The sequence below is a fragment of the Tamandua tetradactyla genome, chromosome 7 (genome assembly GCF_023851605.1).
Source record: "Tamandua tetradactyla isolate mTamTet1 chromosome 7, mTamTet1.pri, whole genome shotgun sequence".
Lineage (NCBI taxonomy): Eukaryota > Metazoa > Chordata > Mammalia > Pilosa > Myrmecophagidae > Tamandua > Tamandua tetradactyla.
The window spans coordinates 112364581-112383574 of record NC_135333.1 but is presented as its reverse complement, the minus strand read 5'-3'; the positions used below and the strand labels follow the sequence as shown (position 1 = coordinate 112383574).

Genomic DNA, 18994 nt, shown 5'->3' with positions numbered 1-18994 from the left:
GTGTAACCACTAAACTGTCTAAAGTCCAGTTTGTTCCTAGCCTCTCAAGAATGAACTTTGTCATTTACATTTTATCAGACAGATTGATTCTCAGAAAACATATCCTAAATCTTGCAGATATGAAGCTGGTAGGGAAAAAATGGATGTAGACTGTTTTAACCCAGAAAAATCAAACCATAAAATAGGCTGACTCAGATTTTCTCTAACCTCTCACACCCACACACTACTCAAGCATACATACTAGACATAAAAATTGTGCAAGATCAAGCATCAAATTTCTATTTTTTTTTTTTTTTTTTTGGCCTGGGCAGGCACTGGGAATCAAACCCGGGTCTCCAGCATGGCAGGCGAGAACTCTGCCTGCTGAGCCACTGTGGCCTGCCCAGCTTCCTATTTTAAAAGCCTTAATAAAAAAAAATTGATAGGCTTCCTGCAGTTTTGTTATAGAAATATTCAGGACTACAATACTTTTTAAAAAAATTCAGTGTTAAGAACACAGTAGGTAATTGTTGCTTGACGGTTACTTAACATTGCTGAGAGCATCAAGTGCCAACTATGGATACCCATAAGCAAAGAACCACCTGACAACACAGACAAATAATCTTTAAGTGATGTCACCAGTCCTAACAAATTTGTTAAAAATATTCAGTTTGGGGTGGGTCCCTGTTTGGGCAGTGGCTGCAAATTAGGAGGATTAAATAAATGAATAAAGTGCCCTCTTAAAATGGTAACTGGGTACTTCTGCATTCAGATATGGAATACAATAACCCAGGAAATGGAAGAGGAGAAACAGGAAATAGTCCTTAGGTTACTAATTATAGCAAGGTTTGATATAGATATACCCTCTTGTAGGCACTCAGGTAGAATGTAGCCACAGTGAACTTTCCATCAAACATCCTCCCAGTCAGTAATTTCTGAGCAGCTTTGGAATCACCAGCATTTGCATACTCAACAAAGACTTGTCCTCTGCCAGGATTTTCCTTTGGAACAAGCAGAGATACAACTGGTCCATATTTCTGACACTCCTTTTTTACATCTTCTACAACATCTTCATATTCCTCTTCATTTTCAAGATAATCATCATCCAGCACATTCAGCAGTCTTACCACTAGGGTAGGAAGCATTACCAGATCTTCAATATGAGGGACAAAAAGAATGCTAAAGAATGGGCTGCATAATACCATTTCAGCATGAATTTTTCTGCTTAGATCATCATGAAGCATGCTTTTGATAAGGTCTCTTAAGTGATAGGATGGAATTGCAGCATTCACCACAGCTTTACTAGCAAATATGTGATCAATAATAGCAGAACTGTTTGCTTTCCATTCCTGAGATCTGACTATATGTTTCAGTTTCATTCCTGAGAACATTTCCAGTAAAATTTATTAGCATAAAGTTCATAGTATCCTCTCATTACCTCCTTTATTTCTGTGGGGTCAGTGGTTATGGCTCCTCTTCCATTTCTGATTTTATTTATTTGCATCCCCTCTTCTTCTTTTGTCAACCTTGCTAAGGGTCCATCAATTTTATTGATTTTCTCATAGAACCAACTTCTGGCTTTGTTGATCTTCTTGTTTTCATGTTCTCAATTTCATTTATTTCTGATCTGACCTTCATTATTTCTTTCCTTGTGCTTGCTTTGGGATTAGTTTGCTGTTCTTTCTCTATTTCTTCTAAGTGAACAGTTAATTCCTTGATTTTTGCTCTTTCTTCTTTTTTGATATAGGCATTTAGGGCAATAAATTTCCATCTTAGCACTGCCTTTCCTGCATCCCTTAAATTTTGATGTGTTATGTTTTCATTTTCATTTGCCTTGAGATATTTATTGATTTCTCTTGTAATTTCTTCCTTGACCCACTGGTTGTTTAAGAGTGTGTTGTTGAGCCTCATCTATTTGTGAATTTTTTGGCCCTCTGCCTGGTATTGATTTCCAACTTCATTTCTCCATTATCTAGGAAAGTGTTTTGTATGATTTCAATCTTTTAAAACTTATTGAGACTTGCTTTCTGACCTAGTATATGGTCTATCCTTGAGAATGATCCATGAGCACTTGAGAAAAAGGTGTATGCTGCTGTTGTTAGGTGTAATGCTTTATAAATGTCTCTTAAGTGTAGTTCATTTATTGTATTATTCCAATTCTGTTTCTTTATTGATCCTCTGTCTAGATGTTCTGTCTATTGTTGAGAGTGGTGAATTGAAGTCTCCAACTATTATGGCAGAGCTGTCTATTTCTTTTCAGTGTTTGCCTTGAATATTCTGGAACAATCTAGTTCAGTGCATAAATATTTATGATAGTTATGTCTTCTTCTTGAATTGTTCCTTTTATTAGTATATAGTGTCCTTCTTTGTCTCTTTTAATTGTTTTACATTTGAAGTCTAATTTGTTGGATATATTAGTATAGCTACTCCTGCTGTTTTCTAATTGGTGTTTGCATGAAATATCTTTTCCCAACCTTTCACTTTCAACCTAAGTTTGTCCTTGTGTCTAAAATGCATCTCTTGTAGTCAGCATATAGATGGGTCCTGTTTTTTAATCTGTTCTGCCAGTCTATGTCTTTTGATTAGGGAGTTTAATGCATTAACATTAAGTGTTATTACTGTAAGAGCAGTACTTTCTTCTATCATTTTTGCCTTTTGGATTTTATATGTCATATCTAATTTTTCCTCTTTTTTGCCTTTACTGATAGTCTTTATTTGTACACTCTTCTCCACACATCTGTCTGCTGTCTTTTCCTATGTGTCTCTAGTTCTCCCTTTAGTATTTCTTGCAGAGCTGGTCTCTTGGTTATGAATTATCTCAGTGATTTTTTGTCTGAAAATGTTTTAATTTCCCCCTCATTTTTGAAGGACAATTTTGTTGGATATAGAATTCTTGGTTGGCAGTTTTTCTCTTTTAGAATTTTTGATATATCATAACACTCTCTTCTCACCTCCATGGTTTCTGCTGAGAAATCTATGCATAGTCTTATTAAGCTCCCCTTGTATGTGATGGATTCCTTTTCTCTTGCTGCTTTCAAAATTCTCTCTTTCTCTTTGACATGACATTCTGATTAGTAAGTGTTTTGCAGTATGTCTATTTGGATCTGTTCTGTTTGGAGTTGGTCAAGTGTTGCACTTCTTGGCTGTGTAATTTTAAGTCTTTCATAAGAGTTGGGAAATTTTAGTGATAATTTCCTCCATTAGTCTTTCTCCTCCTTTTCCCTTCTCTTCTCCTTCTGGGACATCCACAAAATGTAAATTCGTGCTCTTCATGTTGTCATTCCATTCCCTCAGTCCATTTTCATATTTTTCTATTCTTTTCCCTATATTTTCTTTCACTTGTTGGATTTCAGATGTTCTGTCCTCCAGTTCACTAATCCTGTCTTCTGCCTCTTGAAATCTAACATTGTAGGTTTCCTTTTTTTTTTTTTTATCTTTCTACTGTGACTTTCATTCCCATAAGCTCTGTGATTTGTTTTTCCAGACTTTCAATTTCTTCTTTTTGTTCATTCCTTGCCTTCTTTATATCCTCCCTCAATTCATTGATTTGATTTTTGATGAGATTTTCCATGTCCGTTCAAACATCCTGAATTTGTTTTTTCAATTCCTGTATGTCATTTGAATTGTTGGTTTCTTCCTTTGACTGGGCCATATCTTCAGTTTTCCTACTATGATTCATTATCTTTTGCTGGCATCTAAGCTTTTAATTTCCTTAATCAGTTTATTCTGGAGATTGTTTTCACTCTTTTACTTAGAATTTTCTTGCTGGATGCTTTGTTCTCTATCTGTTCTTTGACAGTCAATTCAAAGCTTATTCTAAACCTCCTACTTAGGTCTTGTTTAATGGATCAGAATTTTTCAGTTCTTGTTTCTTGTTTCTTGCCTTGACTGTATAGTGCCCCCCTCCCTTTCTTTTAGGAGGGTCTACTTAGGTATTACAGACTCCAGTCAGATTTTCCAAGATCAGACTGGCCTTCTCTCAGGAAGAAAGAATCAACTGCATCAGTTTTCCCTGAGGATGAGACCCAGCAGGTTGACAGACTTTCCTATGAAGCCTCTAGATTCTGTGTTTTTCCTGTCCTGCCCAGTATGTGGTGCTTGTCTGCCTGCGAGTCCCTCCAGCATAAAGTGATGCAGTACCTTTAACTTCAGCAGACTCTCCCTGCTGGGGTATGGCTGAGACAGAGAGATTGTATGCTGGCTTCTATGGCTTTAGTTTTCCAGACCCTGAGGTCTGAATTCCTTGAGGGAGAAATTCCACCTGAGCTGGGCCCCACCCCTCTCCTGGGGAAGGCACAGCCTCCAAGAAATTATCTCCTTTTACCTGGCCAGCCTCTTTGTGTCTCAGACAAGCTTAATTCCGCCGTTGCCTGAGGCAGTTGGAGTCTGAGATGTCTTGCAGTTGTTAAAAAAAAATCCTTTTCACACCTTGAGTTTGTTCATCAAGAGCTTAAATTGATATCTTGCTCTATGTATCTCTAGGTCTGTTCTAGATTGCTTGCTGCCAGAATGCAATATACCAGAAACGGAATGGCTTTTAAAAAGGGGAATTTAATAAGTTGTTAGTTTACAGTTCTAAGGCCGAGAAAATGTCCCAATTAAAATAAGTCTATAGAAAAGTCCAATCAAAGGCATCCATCTAGGGAAAGATACCTTGGTTCTAGAAGGCCAATGAAGTTTAGGGTTTCTCTCTCAAGTAGAAGGGCACGTGGTGAACACAGTCAGAGTTTCTCTATCTTCTGGAAAGGCACATGGTGAACATGGTCAGGGTTTCTCTCTCATTTGAAAGGGGACATGGCAAGCAAGGCATCATCTGCTAGCTTTCTCTCCTGGCTTCCTGTTTTATGAAGCTCCCTGGGAGGTGTTTTCCTTCTTCATCTCCAAAGGTCACTGGCTGGTGGATTCTGCATCTCATGGCTACATCGTTCTACTTTCTCTGAATCTTCCATTCTCCAAAATGTTTCCTCTTTTATAGGACTCCAATAAGCCAATCAAGACCCACCCAAATGGGTGGAGACATGTCATCACCTAATCCAGTTTAACAGCCACTCTTGACTAAATCACATCATCCAGGGAGATGATCTGATTACAGTTTCAAACATATGGTATTGAATAGGGACTACTCCACCTTTATGAAATGGGATTTTGATCAAAACATGGCTTTTCCCGGGGGCATACTTCCTTTCAAACCAGCACAAGGTCCTATGTGCCACCTCTTTTTTTTAGGGTCCAGACCTTTCCAAGTATTTTGTGCTGTCCAATCCAAAAAAACCTGTTCCCTCCCCCTACCCACCCCTCCCCGTCAACCCTGGTCCTCTGTGCCAGGACAAAAATTAGCAACTTTAGCTTTTATTTCAGTTTTAGCTTTGCTGGCAGCCTATTTTTAGTAGTCAGAATTTGTTAATTAATTCCACAATTGGAGCTTGTTTGAACTCAGCCCCTTGCTGCTAGCAAAGTCTCTTTCCTTTCCCCTCTGGGAAGCAACCTGTTAGGGAGGGGCGCCACCTCTGGGGCTTGGGGGACTCATGGTTCTGGGTGGGCTTGCAGCAGGTCCAGCTTGTCCAGACTGGGGTACGCTGTGTGTCAGGTCACTGACGTGACCCCAGCAGCTGTTCTGTACTGTTCCTGGTTATTTACTAGCTGCTCTGAAATTCCACACCTCACTAAGCCACCATCTTGGACATCTCCAAAAATGCTCTTTTCTAGGCAAATTTCCTGTGTTGAAAGTTGAAAAAATGTACTGATGTCTGGCAGGTTGTTTGGGAAATGACTCCAGCAATTAAAGGAAAAAAAACACTTCCTAGAATTTGGGCTCACTGGGGCTTTAAATTAAAACAGTTGTGTAGCTTTTTGCCTGCCTGCAGCATGGCTATGTGCATTGTGATGGCTATGTTCAGGTATCAAGTTGGCCAGGTGATGGTGCACAGTTGTCTGGCCAGGCAAGCCCTGACTAACCATTACTGCAATGGCTGGCTGATAAACCAGAAGGCTGGCTTATTAAATCATTAGTCTTTGAAACTTTGGCTGATTGCATCTATGATCAACAAAAGATGTGTCTTCCTCAACAAGAGAATCCTGTCAGTTGGATCTAATCCAATCAGTTGAAGACTTTTAAGGGAGAAGGGAGGATTTTCATTTCTTCTTCAGCGAGCCCACCTGTCCTGTGGAGTTTGTAAAGGACTTTCGTTGGAGTTGTCAGCCTCATGGCCTGCCCTGCAAATTTTGGACTCTTGCATCCCCATGGTTGCATGAGACACTTTCATAAATCTGACATTTATAGATATCTTCTGTTGTTTCTGTTTCTCTAGACACCCTAATACATGCATCCACTAAGCTGAGACATGAATCACCATGTACATCATGTGGAGCATTACATGGCATATTTTTGATGTGTCTAGAAATCTCATTGCTGTGTTGGATGCTGATAAACCTGAAGTAATGCACAACTGCTTTGCAAAAGCTGGTCTCTGAACCAGGGACTTCAAATGGACAGAGCAGGATTCATGATAACTCTGATTGGTATGAGCTGTCCCAAACTCAAATGTTGAAGGTTTTGTAGATATTAATACCATACTAGCTCCCTCTGCTAACATGATATCATGAATTTCAAACAAGAAGAGTCACCTTTGACATAGGTCTATTATGAGCACAGAAGAATGGGAAGAAAAGTTCCAAAGTCAAAACATCCTGGGAGAAAATAAACACACAGCCCTGGCAATCGGTGATTGGTGATAAACTGCAATCATCAGAATAGTTTTGTTCTCAAAGCAACCAGATCATTAAATATGTTTGTGAACTACAAAAGAAATATCAGGATTCAATCCAGTTTTAAACAGAAAGTAAAACCAGGGTTGTTTTAGATATGACTAGAGTTCTGTGTGATATATGTGCCCTGTCTAGCTGAACAGACATTTCTGGGGACCTTTCTAAGGTTCTGCCTCTCATTAGCTTTGTAATCCTTGGCAATGCCAATAGATTCCATAGATGTACAATTAGATGATTGGATCAGATGATTTCTGAATTGTCAGTTCTACAGTGTCAGGTTTGGTAGCTTGCAGAAACTGAAATGGCATCTAAACCCTCTGTAAACTCAAACTATCTAAATCATGAATTACAGAGAAAGAGATTATTCTTTAAAAACTTGATGTTACATACTTTTGAATTTGAGATTATGAAGACAGTTGTGAAAATGGTTCTATACACTTTAGTGTACACCCCCAGAAAGAAATATTTTCCTTGGAAAGCACCCAACATTTTTTGATAATTGTACATATTAACTTATTACCAGGATAAACTATTGATATGCTAAATAAAGTCAGATAATTCAAATTAAAAAAAAATTGTCAAGGAGGCAGCCTGAAGTAAGACTTGGACCTGAGTTACTTTTACTTTTAAGAATGGTAATTTTTCTTTTTAATCTTTGACCTGAAAATATTTAGGTAACCTGAAATTTGTAGAAGTTAAAACATGAACAATTCGTATGACATGTTTATGGATTTTACGAAAAAACAAAACAACCAAACAAACAAAAAAACAAGCCTAATTCCTTAGGCCTGGACTGGGCTTACACTTCAATTTTTCATACTTTTAAAGGACAGTAAACTATATTAAATAGTTCTTAATTCTTTTTCTTTGCCATAGGTACAGGTTAAGAAAGGCAAAGATAAAATATAGGTGTGAATTGTAACAAGAACAAATACATTTTTGGAAACAAGGCCATATAAGCCTGTCTGGTGCATTTGGCCATTTCATTTGCTACCCATCAAAAATAAGGATTTGTGAATATTTTACACCAGTGCATCCATCTACTTCCAATTTCCATACTTTCCCATGCTCTTGTATAAAATTGATGTCCACAGGTTTGGTGTTTAGGGAGGTACTGAAACAATTCTGGGATATAAGTGATATAAATCATTTAATGATATAAACGGACCAACTCAAGAATGAAAATGCTGAAGGTGTGATTTTTTGAAACTTAGCATACATTTCCAGATAAAATTGAATTAAACTCGTGTTTTCCATTGTATCTATATGGTATAAAATGTCTAAGAATGGTAAGGAATGGTAATTTTCCTAGTTCATATGCATGTTCAGATATACAGGTTCCCAAAAGTTTCCATTTGAAACAAAAGGTCTTGCTTGATCTTCATAGTACTATGTATTTCACTAAACTATAAAGCGGAAATGTTAGCCTCTCTATGTTCATTGCCTGCGTCTTCAACTAATATGAACTCTGCCCCTGATTTCTGGCACCAGTGTTAATCAGGAATTCCATGATTCAATGGAGAATTCTGGTTATTCTGTGATGTGGCCCACATGCTTTTGGTTTTAGATATTGAGATAAAGTGATACTTACTAAACATTTTCTTCTTTGTTCTTATTGATATTAGTTTGCTATGATTTAGTAGACTTTCAATTGCGACAACAGATAAACAAGAATTGAATTTCAGTTAAGGTCTGTGTTTCTCAAAGCAGCACCAAAGGTAAAGGTTTAAATTTGGGTCAAGTGTACAAAAGGAACTATTATGTAATGTTTGCTCTACTTTCTATTCAAGTGTGAACTATTTACGAATTCAGAAGAGACTCTAAGAATATTAGAATACTTATGAATCGAATATTTATGTTGTAAGAATAAAAAATTTTCGTGTTTTTTGTTAGTTATTAAAATAAGCGTTAAGCTCACTTGCCCAGAGTCTTAATAGAATTAGAAAGAAGCTAATGGAAATAGTAGCCAATCCAAACTCTGAACTTCAGGCTCAGAGTGCTCAGCCCTGCCTGCATTTTTTTGTTTTTAAACTTTTCAAATTGCATAATATAGCATATATACAAAGCAAAGAAAGGAAAGAACAATAGTCTTCAAAGCACTCTTCAACAAGTAGTTACAGGACAGATCCCAGACCTGCCTGCTTTTTTTTTTTTTTAGTTCCTTAAACATACTGTGTTACCTCCTTTCCTTTCTCTCGGCAGCCCAGGTGTCATTTCCTCAAGGAAGTCTCTGACTCCTCCCACCTCATCCCCCGCGTAGGTCATATTTTGTTCTCCTGGCATCCTTTGCGTCTCTCTCACATATAATGTGATGGTTTGAAGCAGGATGTATCCCAGAAAAACATGTTCTTAAATTGAATCCAATCCTGTGAGTGTGAACCCATTGCAACTAAGATCTTTTGATGAGGCTACTTTACTTAAGGTGTCACCCACCTCATTCAGGATGGGACTTAATCCTGTTACTAGAGCCCTTTATAAATGGAATGAATACAGAAAGAGAGAGAAAGCCATGGAAGCAAGAAGCTGAAGTCACAGAAACCTGAAAGAAAAGGGAGAGACTTGCAGATATTGCCATTTTGCCTTGCATTGTGACAGAGGACCCCAGGGTTGCTGGCAGCTGATTTTTAGGAAGAGGGGATCACCTTGATGATGCCTTGATTTGGACATTTTTTTGGCCCTAAACTTTGGCAAGTAAATTCCCATTGTTTAAGCCAGCCCATTTCATGGTAACTGCTTTAAGCCCCCCAGGAAACGAAAACAGATGGCATTCATCACAACTTTATGCTCAATGAGGGCAGGGACCGTCTAACTTATTCAGGGCTCTAAGCCAAGCACCAAAACCAGAGCATACACTAGACACTCAATAAATGTTTGTTGAATGAAGTCAACATTTATCAGGTGCTAAGTGCATCATTTCATTTACTCCTCATAATAACGCTTTAGGTAGATATTATTCCCATTTACAGATGGGGAAACTGACTAGAGAAGTAACTCGCCCAAAGTCACACAGTGAGTAACGCAGCTAGGACTTGACCTAGGTCACTTTGATGCGAAAGCCAGCATTTCATTTTGTCTTTTATTTTCCTTGTTGTATGCAGATATCCCACCCCAAAGCCAGTGTTCTGAGCACTACACTGTGTGATCTTCCACAGGAAAGCAGACAGAGGGTCTTATTAAAATCCAGGAATGGGTTTATAACGGGCATTTGTTGCATGCTTTCCATTTCCTCGTCTCTCAGCCATAGGCCCTGTTTTCATTTGGAGAACATTCAGCTCTCCTTGCCTTAGTCTACATGATCTGGGTGGGCTCAGCCCCCCGGGATGGAGCATTGTGACCTATACTTGGGTCAGTTGGTATAATCCATCCTCTCTTACCATAGTGATTAGTTCAGAGATGTGCACGTGACCCAGAAAGATCAATCAGTGTGAATGAGACTCAGCCGAGGAATTTGGTTGGAGTTTGGGCAAAAGTGGACTTGCTCTTCCCCATTGTCTTTGAACCTGAGAAGTAGGTAGGTTGGAGCTACTGCCACCAACTCAACCACTTGATAGAGCAAACTGAGAGGAGGGCAGACATGACCCTAGAGACTTTTTGGCACTTGATGACATTATCTGAACCCGGCTCAAGCTGAGCCTGATACCTTCTGCCCTGTGCTTTTCACTAATTTGACACAATAAAGTCCTTTTTATGCTTAAGCCAGTTTGAATTGGGACATCTGTCACTTATAATAGAAGGAATCTCAACCAATATAGGCCCTAAAAGACATTGGCCATGTTGTGCCTTTTTATTTTTCTGATTCCATTTTGCATAGGTGAAGTCACATCTTCAGGCTGTTTGAATGATGCGTGTTCTCTGGGCCTGAGGAGGAAAGCTGTCAGAAAGTAATATGGAAATGGTGATTAACGTCAAAGCAGATTTTGTGGTTTGGAGAGTTAGGGATTTCCACACTTGTTCAGTAATTTGTGGAAGGAAAGAAATTCATTTGTTTATTTCCCTACACCTCAATTTTTGCTAAACAGAGCGGATAATTTTTACCACAGCACTTGGGCAAGAGGGAGTTGATAGGAATGTGCTTGGTATTTATAGTTCAGTATTAATTATCTTCCAATGAGATGAGAGCATTTACTATGGCAACCTGTGGCTTTTGATATTTCTCAGGCACCAGACTGACCTAACCAGTGGTGAGGTGGGTACATTAAGGAGGCTCCTTCTCTGAGGAGATAGAAGAGGAAGGTATTCATGTTGCAGAGCTCTGGGGGCCTCAGGTGAGCATTCCAGCTTCACCTCAATAAAAACTGTTCTGGCAGGGATTCACGTTCACAGGGTAGGAGAGCAGCATACCCCCTTCCTTTCTGTTCTGTGGATTTCACAAATGGGGTCTTGGTACTTCAAGTTTTCAAAGCCCATCTGATCCATTAAGACTGTGTTTCTTTTCTTTTCTCTTTTGTATCCTGTATGGTAGGGTCACATTTCATTCTTTTTCCATGTGAGTATCTCGTTACTGCAGCACCAATGAGTTGAGAACATTTACTATGGCAACCTGTGGCTTTTCATATTTCTCAGGCACTAGACTGACCTAACCAGTGGTGAAGTGGGTACATTAAGGAGGCTCAACCTGTTGAATTTTTGGTTGGTTTTTGTTTGTTTTTGCTTATTTGTTTTTTTGGGGGAAGGGCATGGACTTGTAATCAAACCTGGGTCTCCCGCATGGCAGGTGAGAATTCTACCCCTAAGCTTCCCTTGCACTCCTAAGACTGCTTTTCATAATATCTAACTGTGTATGTTGTTACCTAGTCCTAGAAAGAAAAATCTGTGTGTTCAAATAGCTTAATTTTCCCTAATCAAGTCAAGACCTCTCAGACATTAAGAAAAGTGAAATGAAGCCAGCAAAGAAATAAATCCTTTTCTTTTCATTCCTAAAATGAATGCAAACTTATTGATCTGATATTTGAAATAGTCTCTTTGCAAAGTTATCTCAGGAAAAACACCAACTTTATTAAAATACATAGGTACTGTCGCTGAAAATCCTATACTTAAATCCTCTGACTCATCAACCTAATGCTGGTTTACAAAGCACCTGTGATGATTTTCATGGGTTTCCATAGTAGCAAAGAACAAGGAAATCGTCTTGGGACAAAGAGGAATTTGATCAGACTAATCCAAAAAAATACTTGTCTACTTCTTTACAGAATCATAGATTGTATGGTTTTTTGTGACTCTTATATAATGTACCTAATTACACAAGTTTTCCAAATTACAATGGCCTTAATCTTGCCTATAGTCTTCTACATTCAGCAAAGTATTTGTTAGAGAATAAAGAAAATGAATTCAAAACCTTAATGGCCTCATATAGCTTTATGGATATAATATGGACCAAGTATAATTTCATTCTAAGAATTGAGGACTTGATTGCAGGTCACAAACTTTGGTGGAATGCTGGAATAAAAGACATAAAGCTGGGCAGGACTGGATGTGGCTTCCTAGCACATTAATTCTTAAAGTCAGCCCAGTGACACTAAGAATGACAAACAGATTCAGATTTGTGTGTGTGTGTAAAGCTGTATGGTTGGGGTCACATTTCATTCTTTTTCCATATGAGTATCCTGATATTGCAGCACCATTTGTTGAATTTTTGCTTGTTTGGTTTTTTGTTCATTTTTGGTGGGAAATGGATGGGCCGGAAATCGAACCTTGGTCTCCCACATGGCAGGCGAGAATTCTACCACTGAACTATCCTTACACCCCCCACCTCAGATTATTTTTTGAGAGTTTGTGTTTAGACTTGGATTTTCAATTATTTAATATTTCTACATTCCATTTGTGAGTTATTAAGATCTTGTCCCTTTAAAAACTCTTCTTTTGAGTGATTTAACTACTTCTTAGCACCAAACCCTCAAAAAGGAGATGAGCTTAAAATCTGCTGGTTATCTATCTCCAGCCAACACAACAAGCAAACTCTCTGCCCTCCCCCTATCTTCATGGGACATGACTCCCAGGGGTGTGGACCTTCCTGGCAATGTGGGACAGAAATCGTAGAATGAACTGAGACTCAAAACCTTCTCGACCAAAAGTGGGAAAAGTGAAATGAGAGAAAATAAAGTGTCAATGGCTGAGAGATTCCAAACAGAGTCAAGAGGTTATCCTGGAGATTACTCTTACGCATTAAATAGATATCACCTGGTTAGTCAAGATGTAACGGAGAGGCTGGAGGGAACTGCCTGAAAATGTAGAGCTGTGTTTCTTGAAGATGATCATATAATTATATAGCTTTCACAATGTGACTGTGTGATTGTGAAAACCTTGTGTCTGATGTTTCTTTTAACTACCTTATCAACAGACCCAGGTTCGATTCCCAGCCCATGCATAAAACATATAGAATAAAAATAAATAATAGGAACAAATGTTACAATGAATTTAGATTGAAGTGCTGGTGATCAATGAAAGGGAGGGGTAAGGGGTATGGTATATATGATTTTTTTTCTGTTTTTTTATTTCTTTTTCTAAATTGATGCAAATGTTCTAAGAAATGATCATGGTGATGAATATGCAACTATATGGTGATATTGTGAATTACTGATTATATATGTACAATGGAATGACCATAAGTTAATAATGTTTGTGTTTGTTATATTTTTTTAAAAAATTAATAAAAAAAGAAAGAAAATCTGCTGGTTACCAATTTAAGACAATTGGAAAAAAGTTTGAAATTCCTGAATAAAGTTAGGGTTGGGAATAAAGGTAGATTTCAATGACGAAAGCCCACTGTTTCCTTTTAAGGGAAAGTTCAAAGTTGATTTTTTTTTATTCTTTAGGAGGCAAGAGAAAATGATTATATAGAAGATAAAAGAAAATATTTAAGGATGAAATTCAACTTTATCCAGATAAAGGAAGAGGGGAGATGTTTCCCTTCTCTCAATTAGTACTTCAAGTGTAAAACTGAAGCCATTGAGCTCTCTACTCCCAACTCCATGCTATTTCACAGCATAGCCAAAGATGTGAGGGCGCACCAATTCCCAGGACAGTGGGGCCTGCAAGTGTTGTAGCTTCAGCTTAGAAAAGCTGGCCTGCTCCAAGGCCTTCCAGGTCTCTCTGGTCAGGATACACCCATCAAACAGAAGGTACCACACAGGATCCACGACCCGTTGCCAGAAGTAATTCCAAGTGGACGGTTCAGCTGCTACATGCTCCATGAAATAAAAAGCCCCTCCCTGAGAAAGAAAACCATATAAAAGATTTTAGTTTTGTGAAAATAGGTTTATAAGAGCATTTATGCTTCACTTTTCAGTGGTCCCTCCTTGGCCAATTCTAAACAAGTTGTGTTCATGAGAAAGCAGTAACATGATAAATCACAACTTACCAAGACATCATTGGTGTCAAATTTTATACAGAGCTGCCAATTTATGGTCCATCTGAAGCTGTTACAACTTACATTTTTGATTTTAAAAGTAATGCATAATAATAGCTAAAACTTAAAGTATTTAGTGCATGTCAAATGCTGTCCTTAATGCTTATGTCATTTTTTTCCATATGTCATATTAACTCATTTTATTCTCACAACAAACTTATTAGGTAAGTATTATTATCATCCCTGTTTCTGCAGATGAAAAAACTGAATCACATAGAGAAAAAGTAATTTGCCTAAGGTCACACACATGTAAATGTCAGAATCAGGCTTTGAACCAGAGTCTGGCAATAATGCCTCACTTAATATGTTTACTTTATAAAGTTTGGAAAATACAAAAAAGTTGAAAAAAAAAATTAACTACCATAACATTACCTAGAAGATGACTACTGTTAACATTTTATTACGAATACTTCAACATTTTATATAAATGTGTTTTCCTAAAATTGAGATTGTAATATACATTATGCTTTCAACCTGCTTTGTTTTATTTTTGTTTTTTGCATTTTTATAGACTGAATTTATAATAAGGAATCCTCATTTATTCTTATTATTAAATTACTTTTGCTTTTGAATATTATTCTAAAACATGATTTAAAAAATTTTACACAGTATTTCACACCACTGAAGGTACCACCTCTTCTTTAACCATTCTTATTCTGTTTTTTTCCAACTTTTCAGTATTATAAATACTGTTGCAATGAACCTTGCTATTCCTAAATCTTTATGTCTATCTTTAATTATTTCCAAATAAATAACTTGCTAAAAAGCGGAGTTGTTGAGTCAAAAGTCTAGGCTTTTTAAAATCTTATGGTAAGTGTGCAAGGGTAGTTCAGTGGCCAAATTCTTGCCTGCCATACTGGAGACCTGGGTTCAAATCCCAGCCCATTCACTTCCCTGCAATAAACAAACAAGCCAGCAAAAGAAAGAAAACAAACAAACAAAAATTCAACAAATGGTGCTGCAATAACAGGATACTCATGTGGAGAAAGAATGAAATGTGACCCCTGCTGTACAGCATACAAAAAAAAAAAAGACATATACCCTCATCAATGCTATGTTTTTTCCTATGTATGTCAGTTTGATGGGGAAACAAATGATATTTCAAAAATATGCATATCTTTATATTCTCACAATAATGTTTTACAGAAGCTTATTGTTTTTTTGGATTTCTTCTTTTCTGGTCTATTTATATACTTTTTGAGTTTTCTCATAGAGATATTGGTCTTTTTTTTACTGATTAGTAAAGGCATTTATTATAATAAGACTTTATATACTATAAATACCTTTTAATTAAAAAAATTTAACTTCTCTTTCTCTTTTTTAACCTTTAAATTCATCTGAAAGTTATTCTCATAAACTTTTAACTCACTGAAAGTTGTTTTCAGTTTCTGCCTTGCAACTGCCTTGCAGCTTGTGGAGAACCACAGAGTTGGTACAAGTCCAAATCCACACCAAGCACTGCTGTGAGACTGAATTACCATGTCTAATATTTTTGGCTCATTTTCACAAGCATGTAAATGATAGGATTAATGAAAATACAGATTCACTTAAAAGCATTATATGGGCTGGTCAATGCTGCTGTGTCATGCATGCTAAGCTGTAGAGATGCCTGTGAGTCCTCCAGGTGACCTTGCTGGACACGCCGGTTTGGAGTTTGGAGTTAGAAGAGATGAATATGCAACTATGTGGTGATATTGTGAATTACTGTTAGAAGAGAGATGTGCGCTAGGCATTTAGATCTGGAATCATCTGTGTATCTATGGTAACTGTAAATTTGATGAGATTACCAAAGAATGTGATACCCTTAAGAGTTAAATGTATTTCCAGTACTCTGACACGAAGATAACAATTATTTACCTTGCAGAGACTTTGTCAGGTTAGTTACGCTGTAAATAAAGCATCTACTAACTCTGCCCAGTTGTAGGACACAGGACACAAGACCTCAGAGTTGGGTAATAAAAATCGGTTCTTTTTCAGTTACTGCTTTTATGTTGGCCTATCCTTGAGTCAAAGACAGGGCCATATTCTTGCCTGTAAACCTTATCTCTAAGTTCCTTTCTTCCTGTGGAACTTCCTCTATTAGAAAATAAAACTGGGAATTACTATTCCCCTAGAATAATAAATGCAAATGTTAAAATACCCTTGCTTTTTGTATATTCAACTTTGTTCAGAATAAAACTATTGAAAATGATAAATATAATACATGAGAATTGCCTACAGATATAAAAAATTTCAAACCATATAGAAAGGTACAAAATGAAAAGTAAGGCTTTTCCCCTGCATCCAGTTCCAGTCTCTAGAGGTAATCACTGTTAATTGTTTCTTTTCTATCATTCCCATTGACACATGCACACACGCATATATATATATATCCTCCCCCACCACATACAAATGGGATTATGCTCACATAATATTATATGCATTGATTGCTTTTTTCCATTTGATATTATCTCTTGAGGATTTTTAATAGCTGCACAGTATTCTGTGATACTATGTGACAATTTACTTCAATAGATTTGTTTGGACATTTAGGTTATTTCCAGGTGTGCTATTACAAATACTGCTGCAATAAATATCCTTGCATATGGGTGAATTTTTTTGCACATTTTTGCATTATAGCTGTAGGATAAATTGCTAAAAGTGGAATTTCTGGATAAGGGTGTATGCACTTTGAAATTTGATTTTATCAAATTGCCCTTGAAAAAGTAGCACATTTTATACTTCTTCTAACATGTATGGGTGTTTTTGTTCCCAAATTCTAACACCAAAACATTCTTAAAAGTCTCTTACAATATAATAGACAAAAATGGTATCTTGCTTGAATGTATTGTCAGTGAGGTTGAACATTTTTATCATATAGTTGTCTATTTTTAAATGTGTATACCCTGCCCTGCCCTTTGCCCATTTTTCTCTTGTATTTTCCTATTGGTTTCTGTCATCTTATTGAGCTTATTGATTTGTAGTCTTTTAATATGAAGGATATTAACTCTTTGTCAATCCTGACAAATAATTTTTCCAAGTTATTTTTGTAGTTTTTCTTTTCTCTGCAGAAGTTAAGTTTTATGTATTCAAACCTATCACTCTTTCCCTTTACAGCTTCTTTCCCACTCTAAGAGGCAACCGTGTCTTTCTTTTGGTGGTTTTTTGCATTGGAATGTTTGGTTCATCTGAATGGACAGTGCCTGCTCCTCGCTCCTCTCCCCCAGTTCCTGACTCACCGGCTTCAGCACTCTGCACACCTCGCGGAGGAGCTGCTCCTGGCTCCGCACGGAGCACAGGACCAGGGTACAGACTACCACGTCCACAGAGCCGGCGGCCACCTGGTGCATGTTCTCCCCCATAGCCACCACAAAGCGCTCAAACTGCAGGTGTCGGTTCTCGGCAAGGCTCTTGATCAAAAACGTCTCAAAGTTGGGGTTGGGGTCGATACAGGTCACTCTGCAACCAGGCGGGTAGAACTTGAAGTTGGCCCCAGTGCCACAGCCCACCTCCAGCAGGGAGAGGTTCCCCGAGGGGCCCACGAACTCCTGCAGGTTGCTGAAGAGCTCCCTCTTCTTGCTTGCCATCTGTTCATTGTACATCACGGAGAACTTCACCAGAAAGTAAGGGAACAATTTTTTGCATATCCAGTTCCACAAGCCCAGAAAGTTCAGTAGGTACATGGGGAATGCCAGGATGCAGAGTGCCAGCCGGAGAATGAAGACAGTAATCGCCATTGCTCCGGAGGAGACAAAATAGAGCAACAGTCAGAGATCTGACTCCTTTAATTGCAGAACGTAGTCTTCTGGCTACGCTCCAGAACCAATCAGCTGCCAAGGGAAAAGAAACTGGTCGTGCTGGAAAGATGCATTTCAAGTCCAACCACGGACGAGAGGCCCATTTTCCCTCATCGCTTAAGTCCCTGAAGCAAAATGAAAAAGTTCTCAGCTTTTCCTTGGAAGGAAAGTTGATTACAATCTCTTATTTCAAATTTATTCCTGCTTCCTGAGTTGGAGATTGCTGCTGAAGTTTTGTTTTTTTTAAAATTAATTAATTAATTTATTTAAAAAATTAAGAACAAACAAAAACATTAACATATCATTCCGTTCTACATATATAATCGGTAATTCTCAATATCATCACATAGTTGCATATTCATCATTTCTTAGAACATTTGCATCAGTTCAGAAAAAGAAAGAAAAAGACAACAAAAAAGGAATAAAACGATAACATAGGAAAAAAAAGATTATACATACCATACCCCTTACCCCTCGCTTTCATTTATCACTAGCATTTCAAACTAAATTTATTTTAACATTTGTTCCCCCTATTATTTATTTTTATTCCATATGTTCTACTCATCTGTTGATAAGGTAGATAAAAGGAGCATCAGACACAAGGTTTTCACAATCACACATTCACATTGTGAAATATATCATTATTCAATCATCATCAAGAAACATGGCTACTGGAACACAGCTCTACATTTTCAGGCAGTTCCCTCCAGCCTCTTCATTACATATTGGTTAACAAGGTGATATCTACTTAATGCGTAAGAATAACCTCCAGGATAGCCTCTCAACTCTGTTTGGAATCTCTCAGCCATTGACACTTTGTCTCATTTCCCTCTTCCCCCTTTTGGTCGAGAAGGTTTTCTCAATCCCTTGACGCTAAATCTCAGCTCATTCTAGGGTTTTTCTCAATCCCTTGATGCTGAGTCTCAGCTCATTCTAGGATTTCTGTTCCACGTTGCCAGAAAGGTCCACACCCCTGGGAGTCATGTCCCACGTAGACAGGGGGAGGGTGGTGAGATTGCTTGTTGTGTTGGCTGGAGAGAGAGGCCACATTTGAGCAACAAAAGAGGCT

At 37.8% G+C, this 18994-nt stretch overlaps 2 protein-coding genes and 1 pseudogene across 2 annotated transcripts in view; 1 reads left to right on the top strand and 2 right to left on the bottom strand.

The window, feature by feature from the left end:
* Positions 1-18151, top strand: part of SLC11A2 (solute carrier family 11 member 2) — a 100618-nt gene extending 82467 nt beyond the window's left edge. The window contains exon 17 of the mRNA XM_077170894.1: positions 17246-18151. Within this exon, the coding sequence (XP_077027009.1) occupies positions 17246-17320 (75 nt within the window). The 3' untranslated portion in view covers positions 17321-18151. The remainder of the gene's footprint in view (positions 1-17245) is intronic.
* Positions 816-1379, bottom strand: LOC143690202 (serine/threonine-protein kinase Kist pseudogene; annotated as a pseudogene).
* Positions 11707-17905, bottom strand: TMT1A (thiol methyltransferase 1A). The gene is made up of 2 exons (XM_077170902.1): positions 17368-17905; positions 11707-13952 (listed from the first exon to the last, which is right to left on the bottom strand). The coding sequence occupies exons 1-2, from the start codon at positions 17863-17865 to the stop codon at positions 13716-13718; spliced, it is 735 nt and encodes a 244-aa protein (XP_077027017.1). The 5' UTR covers positions 17866-17905; the 3' UTR covers positions 11707-13715.
* Positions 18152-18994: the final 843 nt, after the last annotated feature.